Source organism: Frankliniella occidentalis, unplaced genomic scaffold (assembly GCF_000697945.3).
Source record: "Frankliniella occidentalis isolate FOCC.00 unplaced genomic scaffold, Focc_3.1 Scaffold106, whole genome shotgun sequence".
NCBI classification, from domain to species: Eukaryota; Metazoa; Arthropoda; class Insecta; order Thysanoptera; family Thripidae; genus Frankliniella; species Frankliniella occidentalis.
This window is the reverse complement of record NW_026267235.1, coordinates 86,097-94,867: the sequence shown is the minus strand read 5'-3', so window position 1 is coordinate 94,867 and position 8,771 is coordinate 86,097. Positions and strand designations below refer to the sequence as shown.

At 42.2% G+C, this 8,771-nt stretch overlaps 2 protein-coding genes across 5 annotated transcripts in view; one reads left to right on the top strand and one right to left on the bottom strand.

Moving 5' to 3' along the window:
• LOC113207313 (calpain-A) overlaps positions 1 to 8,771 on the bottom strand; it is a 35,150-nt gene that overhangs the window by 15,947 nt on the left and 10,432 nt on the right. The window lies entirely within an intron of this gene.
• LOC113207324 (lysine-specific demethylase 5A) lies at positions 1,540 to 8,535 on the top strand. The gene is made up of 24 exons (XM_026423839.2): positions 1,540 to 1,904; positions 2,502 to 2,579; positions 2,660 to 2,780; positions 2,860 to 3,002; positions 3,096 to 3,242; positions 3,323 to 3,507; positions 3,630 to 3,751; positions 3,852 to 3,979; positions 4,090 to 4,284; positions 4,378 to 4,559; positions 4,640 to 4,761; positions 4,837 to 4,987; positions 5,085 to 5,343; positions 5,447 to 5,655; positions 5,743 to 5,881; positions 5,959 to 6,276; positions 6,369 to 6,525; positions 6,669 to 6,907; positions 6,986 to 7,180; positions 7,264 to 7,336; positions 7,415 to 7,644; positions 7,747 to 7,974; positions 8,085 to 8,193; positions 8,288 to 8,535. Exons 1-24 carry the CDS (start codon positions 1,692 to 1,694, stop codon positions 8,425 to 8,427), a joined length of 4,083 nt encoding a protein of 1,360 aa, XP_026279624.1. The 5' UTR covers positions 1,540 to 1,691; the 3' UTR covers positions 8,428 to 8,535.

Below are 8,771 nucleotides of genomic sequence, written 5' to 3'. Positions count from 1 at the left end.
CTACTTGTCGAGGCGCCGGCGCCGGCCTTGCCTTGCAGGCGCCACCCTCGCCACTCACGGCCTGACACGCTACAGCACTTACCCCTTCGCGCGCCGCGTTACGCTGGTTCAGGTCCTGGACGCCGCTCTGCTCCAGCAGGACGACAGCCCCTCACCTCGCCGACGGCCTCCTAGTCCACCGCCACCGCGGCCCTTCCCCGCCCCACCCCTTGGCCAGCCCGAGCCTCGAGGGCCTGCCTACGCGAGAATAGAATCACAACACGGCGGATACGTCTCGCACAGCCGAGCTCTGGCCGATGTGAAATACGAAAATAAACCGCGGCTCTAGCCGCCGCGCCGTAGGGCAGGGCAAGTCCCGCGAGGCTGTGGCGGCGAGGGCGCCCCGACCCAATAGCTGTCACCGTCACCCCCTCGGGCCGGACGGCACCCAGGGCGACACCCGCCCGTCCCGTCCGGGCCGCGGCCGTCACCTGTCGGCGCTGCCGGGGCCGGCCGCCACCGGCGTGTCCTAATTAACTCCAACGCGCACCCACATCGGCGCGGCCACCACGTCGAGACCGTCCGCCACGACTGCGGTCTGCTTGAGGCCGTGGCCGCCGGGCCGGCTCGGCGTACTGATAAAAATCAATCACCTGCTCTGGGCTGTTCGATAAGGTGCGGCGGCGTGCGGCCGCGACCAGGTCCGTGTGTCGGGTGTCGGCCGGCCCGGCCCACTGGCAGCGGCCATTCACGCACTCATGCACCCTCCATTCACTCGGCTCGACTCGGCCCCCACGTACCCGAGCTCGGACAGCACGCCCGTGGTCCTGGGTCTGGGAGGGTGGTGCAACTGGTGGGCCAGGACGTCGGCGAGAGACTAGAGGCGGCCCCTGCCCTGCTCCACGGCGGGGCGTGGCGGGGGGCGCGGCCGGCCGGGGTGGGGCGTGGAGGCGTGGGGCGGCCGGGGAGCTGTGTTGTAGCCCCTTCAGCCCCTCAGATGCGTGGACCGCGGAGCACCCGGCACGCCCGCTGCCCCACCCAAGGGCCCAACTCGGCGTCACGCCAACCTCATTCTCTTTTTTTGCAGTGGTCGCTCTCCGGCTAGGACCCACGTTATTCCAGTGAACAGAGTTGAAAACGAAGAAAAGATTTTATTTCGAAAATCTAATTCCCTTGGAGACAGGCTTTTAGTCAGCTCCCTGCTGTGTCACTCTCGTGCTTTCGCGCAAATTTCTAAATTTTCGGTCTTTCTAAGGGTGCGACTTGCATCGACAGTTACGGTACATGGACTTCCCTTCCAGGTCCCCAGGGACACAAGTCAATTTGGTGGGGAAGGTTGCCTAATCCTCACTGCGCAGGCGCTGATCTAACGCTAGATTTAGACAGGCTTTCAGCTCTCAGTATTTATCTTCTGATTGGAGCCGTAGTTCCTGGGGTTCACTTGAAAAAATATTTTTAAAATTTTTGTGTATTGAATAATTGGGTAGGATTTTGTTAATTCTGTGGAACAACTCTGCCCGTGCAGGACCGTACCATTCGCGCCTTTGCGGCGCGAAGTTGGTAGTAGTGCTTGCGTTGTTGACAAACAGACATGGCGGCCCCAAGCAACAGAGGAACTGATCGACGTTGTTAGAGATTTGAACCAAATCTGAAGTTTTTAGAAATGTGACGCGCTTGTCTTGCACCAGTAATTTGCGTAGCCGAGTTAGACAATGGAGTCTGGAGAAGACACCCCTTCGATTGAACCGTCTGAGCGAGGCTCCGAGCGGAGCTACAGTCCTGGTTGCGATGACCAGCTATTTAACTTTGCTTGTGCCCCTACATTTGAACCGACTGTTGAAGAATTCCGAGATCCTACAGCATACATTAGCAAAATACGCCCACAAGCAGAACGCTTTGGTGCCTGTAAAATCAAACCACCTCCGGTAAGTGACATTTATGATGCGCACATAACCTCAACTTAACACAATCTGACAACAAACATTCATCCGTGTTTTCATACGTCTGATCGTAAAGAAGATTTTCTGACCTTTTTTTGTCAATGCCCTTTCTTTTTATGTTTTATATTTTTATTTGAACTTTCATAGTGGTTTGTCTTGTATTGTTTTTCAATCTAAAAAGTCTCTGGGTTTATTGAAGTCCTAAAGTTTCAAACTTGAGTTTCTAACGACAATGATAAATTGGTTGGGTTCAACTCCATAGTTTTGCATTAGGTCAGTACATTTTTTTCGTAATTTTGAACTTACATGTATTACCCTGGTAATAAATCCATCAAAAGTAATGTTTCAATTTAGATTGAAACATAGTTGTGACTCCCTGTGTTAAGCCTATCCGGGCCTATCCCACATGAAGTTTAACAAAACTTTCCTTTGTTTATTATATCTGGCTACAATTTAATGCTCTCGCTGGTCTTGTTATGTCCTCAGTTTTGTTTCTCTTTTATACAAGATATTTTCTTTACAATCGCTGCAGGACTTGTGTGCGCTCGACCGCTTTAGTTTCACTGCTTTGTTCCTTTACAGGAGTGGTGTCCACCCTTTGCTGCTGACACTGAGAAATTCAAATTTACTCCAAGGGTACAACATTTGACTGGCAAATGGGTATGTAGGTTTTCTTCTATCTTGAAGAGAAATTTAATTATACATTATAGGACTGAATATTTATTTACTTAAAATTGCAGGATCGGGAATGTCCAAACTGTGGCGACTACAAAAGTGATGTTGAAAAAATATATTGCTGCTTATGTTATGATATGTATCACGTGACATGCTTGGATCCAATTCATGCTGAAAAAGATGATGGTATGTATTTGTTTTAACTACAGAGTACATACAACTGTAAGTTTTCAATAAGTAAAAATTGTTCATATTTATTTTGTAGGTGTGTGGTGGTGTTCACGATGTGTGCGAGGAGAAGAGCAAAGCCGTCAGGACTCGATGCTGTCAGACCAAAGATACTCTTTGAGCCAATTTGGGGATATGGCTGACAAATTCAAGGCAGAATTTTTCAATACTCCTCCTGCTGTGTGTTATCTATCTTATCTACATATTCCATATATTTCTGGCACACTTTAATCTTTTCATCCACAATCATATTTTTACTTTTTCTTCCATCAGCTTATTCCACTGAAAACTATAGAGCATGACTTTTGGCGTTTGAGAGCTTCACCTGAAGAGGAAGTGACTATTGAATTTGGGGACAATCTCTCCAGTGATGAGTATGGTTCGGGTTTCCCTAAATCCTACCATCGATCGGATCCTTTGGTTTGTACTACTCATTATTTTCTAAATTATCTAATGTAAATAAGCCATCTATTATCATCTTAACAATCCATTGAATCTAGGAAATTCGTGAGTGCTATCGTTCTCCATGGAATCTTCATAATTTAGCCCGCCTGGAAAATTCTGTTTTGCATCATGTCAAAGAAGCCCAACTGCATGTCCCTGTTGTTGATGTAGGGATGTGCTTTACCACTCATGGATGGGTTCAGGCTCCACATTGGCTTTACTGTGTTAGTTATCTTCACTGGTAAGTCCATACTTTTAATGCATGATCCCTTGATTTGGGAATATTGTTGTCTTTGTGTAAATTCCCGCATCCTTTGTAAAATGCTTGTTGCTTTAACAAAAAAAAATTCTTTTAAATTCTAGGGGTGAACCTCGTACATGGTATATAATACCAGGTGACTCTGCAGAGACCTTTGAGTCCTACATCCTGGAACAGTCACCTCCTGTGCCATCCTCCATCACCCCTGAAAAGTTGTGGAGTGCAGGTACAGAAAAATGACAAATATAATTTCAATTTGGGTGCTTGTTAAACTTCCTCAAATTATTATTTAGAATCTTTAATCCAATCTTGTACCCATTTTCCAGATTTTCCTGTTTACCGTCTCGAGCAGAAGGCAACTGAGTTTGTGATAATGTTTCCTAGAGCCTACCAATTAAACTTTAGCCATGGTTTCAACTTTGCAGAATGTGTTTTATATGCACCGCCTGACTGGGTAAATCCTTATTACTTATTCAATATTATAGCATTTTGTACTTCATTGGTATATGTAACAAATTTAGCATGATAGGTACCTAATATACATCTCTTATTTGTTTATAATAGATTACACATGGTGGAGACTGTGAAGCTTATTATTCTTCTAAGAGACGTCCAAATTTGTTTTCTCATTCTGAAATACTCTGTAGAATGGCTTGCTCTTGGCCCAATTTGGATTCAGCTTTACGGCCAGCTGTCTTTGAAGACTTGAAGGATTTATTAAGTGACCATCGCACTCAAGTTAAAAAAGCACATAGAAAGGTAAGAGTTCTGTAATAAAAGAAATAATCATGGAAAATATTTAGCGTGTATCAATAGAAAAAATATAATTTGCCGTGTACATATATATTTCAGGGTGTCACCAGTTCTTCAAAAGAAATGATGGAAGCTATGTCTTGGGGTGAGCGCCGTTGTGTAATTTGCCATACTATTTGCTTTTTGTCAGCTGTCACATGTTCATGTGATTCTGAGAGAATGGTTTGCTTGGACCATCTGAATTGTCTTTGTGACTGTGATTTTAGTAACTACACCTTAAGGTACGTTTCAGATATTGTCAAATATTTTTTATGTTTCCCTTGCTGTACATTTTCTTGACCATCCTCCTTCTGTACTATAGATACCGATATTCTGAAGAAGAAATTCCTCGCTTATTGAGTAATTTGTCCAGTTGGGTTGAAGAACTTAATACCTGGCAACAGAAGGTAGCTGAGTTGTATAAATCTTTGTCTGAAAAAGAAGGTATGTAATGAAGTGACACCTTAATTTAAGAAAGTTACTTACAGCTTTTTAAAACATTGGTACGTTTTCTAACAGACTTAGATACATTTAAGAAGCTCTTTTCCGAAGCTGAAGAAAGTCAGTTCCCAGAATCAGAACAATATCACCAACTAAAGACAACCATTGAAGAGGCTACTCAACTTGCAGAACTTTGCTCTCAATTAAGCAATAGAAAAGTCAGAACTAGGTGAGTGCCACTAATATAAATTACAGTCATGATCAATTTTTTATTGTCAGGATGTTATACTAATGCTTTCAGAATATTCGTGTTCTTGTTCTTACAGGACATATACAACAACTGATGCTAAAGTGAAATTATCCTTAGATGAACTTACTAGTTTATGTGGTGCAGTAGCAGATCTAGCTTGCCGAATTCCCGAGGGAGATGCAGTTATTAATCTTTCCAAGAGAACTGAAAACTGTCGTCGCCTAGCACTTGAGCTGTTGGCACAGGATTTACCTGACTCATCAGAACTTGAAGAATGTTCTGAGCAAGCAAGTGGACTTGACATTCATTTCCCAGAGGTGTCTGTCTTGAAACAGGTGTGTTACCATATATTTTCATTACTTTTTGAATCTAATTTTTATATTATTTCTGAAACTCCTTTATGCGTTATATTGTCTAAAATTCAACATTGTCTTACAGAGAATTATTCAAGTTGAATGGCTGGATGAAGTTAATGCATTAAGAGAGGCTCCTGAGCAAGTGACAATGTATGCCTTACGAAGGCTTATTAGCATTGGAATTGAACTTCCTCCTCACACCAGGGTTGAGCAAGCCCTCACTGAACTTCAAGTCTTACTTCGGAGTGTTGAAGATTGGCAGGAGAGGGCAAAGATTTGTCTGGATGTGAAGTATGGCAACCACTTAAAAAACACCAAAATAAACCTTGTTTTATTTTTTAAAAGAGAGTGCTACATTTGTTTTTCTTTGCTTTCTAGATGTCGCCAGAATATTACAATCCTAGAGTCTTTACTAGAAGAAGCAAAAAGTATTCCTGCATATCTTCCTAACATTCAAGCTTTGCACAATGTCTTAAAAAAAGGGAAAGAATGGATCTCAAAAGTGGATGCAATGCAGGTTTGTTATTATGTTTGTTACTTTGACAGACACACAAGTATTGAGCTGGTTTAACTGAAACAAATTTAACATTTCAGAAGTCAGATGAATTTCCATATCTTGACATTCTTGAGAAATTGGTAAATCAAGGTCGTGGCATTCCTCTTGATTTAGAACAACTTCCTGTGCTGGAGCAACAAGTGACAGCAGCTAAAGCCTGGAGGGATCGCACTTCTCGAACTTTCCTCCGAAAAAATTCCTTGTATACTCTCATGCAGGCACTTGCTCCTCGTACCGTGGTTGGAGTTGAGTCCTTACATACCAGTAAGACTCTTCAACAAATGCAGTACCAACAACTGTACCAATCGTCTGACATTAATTCTGTGGACTCAACCACAGTTGTGCAAGTCTTCAAGGTATAGAATTCTGATTTGAAATTTTTTGTATCCTTCTTTGTTTCTCATTTTGACTACTATAGTTCCTAATGCTTCAAATCTTTCCATGATAGAAAGCTGAGATTCAAGAGATGATGTCCATGCGAGAACTAAGGGCTCAAAATATCCAGAAAAGAATGCGTGATCCTGGAAATGCTGTATATTGTGTTTGTCGAAGAGCAGCTCATGGTTTAATGCTTCAATGTGAACTCTGCAAGGACTCATTCCATGGTACAAATACATGATGTATACTATTGCATATCTACCTGGCTCTCTTAAGTCAAGTTTCTCATTTCAGCTTGAAAAATAATAATCAAGTATTTTGATTCAGTGATACCAAAATACTGATGCATTTTTGTTTTTTCTGTTTGCAGCTTCTTGTGTGCCTCTTCCCAAGACAACTGGTAGTAAGGCTCGATTAATGACACCTGCACAACAAATAGCGGCTGCAGCTTCAAAAGAGGTTAAATTTTTATGTCCTTGCTGTCTGAGATCAAGACGGCCACGACTGGAGACCATTCTCTCCCTTCTAGTCACCATGCACAAAGTTCCTGTGCGACTCCCAGAGGGAGATGCTCTGAAGTGTCTTACGGAAAGAGCTATGAATTGGCAGGTTAGTATATGCCTCCATTTGGTGAACTTTTTTTTAATTCATAAGTGCTCTAAATTTGAAATGTCTTGAAAATTTAAGGATCGCGCCCGTCAGACTCTAGCAACTGAAGAACTTGCATCAGCTCTAGCCAAATTGTCTGTTCTGTCTCAAAAACTTGTTGAGGCAGCTGCCCGTGAGAAGACCGAGAAAATAATCTCAAGTGAATTGAAGAAAGCTGCCTGCAAGCCAGAGTTAGGAATCAATATGATGGCCATCAGAGCTAGTCATACCACAGTAAGTTTAACCAAAATGTTTGTTGTGTGAACTGTTTTTATTTTACATTTTCTGTGTATACTCAGCACTTTTTTCTCCTCTAGGGTGTTGAAAAATATCATGATGGTGAAGATCATAATACAAGCTTTAGTAATTCTGAGCATGCATACTCATCTGGTATGTTGGTAATTCTAATCTTAGCATTGTCTGTTAATGTTTGTAATCTTATTTGTAATATCCGTCCTCTTTGTGCAGCATCTAAAAGCGTGCAAGGAGCTTGTGCCATGAGTGGGACACCTGGAAACAAAGGGAAACTAAATCTGCACACTCCACTCCTCTCCTTAACTGAGGCTGTCCGTGCTCAACTGGAGGAATTAATGATGGAAGGAGATCTTCTTGAAGTATCTCTGGATGAGACCCAACATATTTGGAGAATTTTGCAAGCCACCAAACCACCACAGAACTATAAATATCCTGATATTGATGTAAGATAATCAATTTAAACTTTAAATTTCATTGGAATCTAGTTAGTTATTATGGATCTTCATTGATTTTAATTGTTCATATTGTCCATCTATTATTTTCAGGACATAGAGCATGAACTGATGGCATCACAGGTTGAAAGGGAGAGGATTATGAATGATCACAAAAAGGAAAGAAGACGAAAACACAGTGAAATGGAGAGCCCTGGTATGAGTTATCCAGTTCCGCCAAGGAAGCCTCGAATGTCTTTTCCTAATGAATTTGATAAAATTCGTCGCCCTCGGCTAAAGGGCATGAAAAGAGGCTTTAAAAGAGATATGGGTCCTATGCGAGTGAGTAGAAATAAAATATTAAAATATAAGTTGTTGTGTTATATAAATATTTGTATCCTGTTTGCATATGTTTAGCACAATAACAAATCTTATTTTATTTTCCATAATAGGGACAGAGAAAGCAAACTGATGGTAGGTTCCAGTCAAGAAAGGGCAAGCGAGGAAAGTCAGATGATGACAATGATGACTGTTCTGCACGACCTTGCCTACATCCTCTAGGTGTGTACAGTTTTATGAAGTACAGAATTTTTGTTACTCGAGTAAATCAATGGTAATGGTTTGTAACTAAAACTTTTCTGTGTTTTATTTGTAGAGCGAGAAGTTGATTGGGTGCAATGTGATGGCGGCTGTGAATTGTGGTTCCATCTCTTCTGTGTTGGATTGGACAAGCGGGATGTGAAAGAAGATGAGGATTTCATCTGCAGAGTTTGTGTAGGAAGAGGTTCATCTTAATTGTTCTGTGTCATTCCAAAGTTATTGTTTTATAAAGATTATAAAATGTTGAATTTTCCCCTGTAATTTTCAGTCACGAAAGACCTGAATACATTCAATTTATTTTTAGCTGCTGTGTTTTTTGTTTCCTTTTCTAAAATTTTTAGCCTCTTGCCCCACTGCCTAAACCCCAAGCTCGGACCTCGGACATTCGGTTATTAGCTCGGTACAGTATGTGCTGATTTGCAAGTTGCGAGCCTAGTTCCGTACCGCACGATGTGTGTCGTCATTGCACGTTTGCGCGATAACGCCAAACCAAGCACTGCAAATCCAAGGGTGCAGCCAAAAATATTTTTAAAAATTAA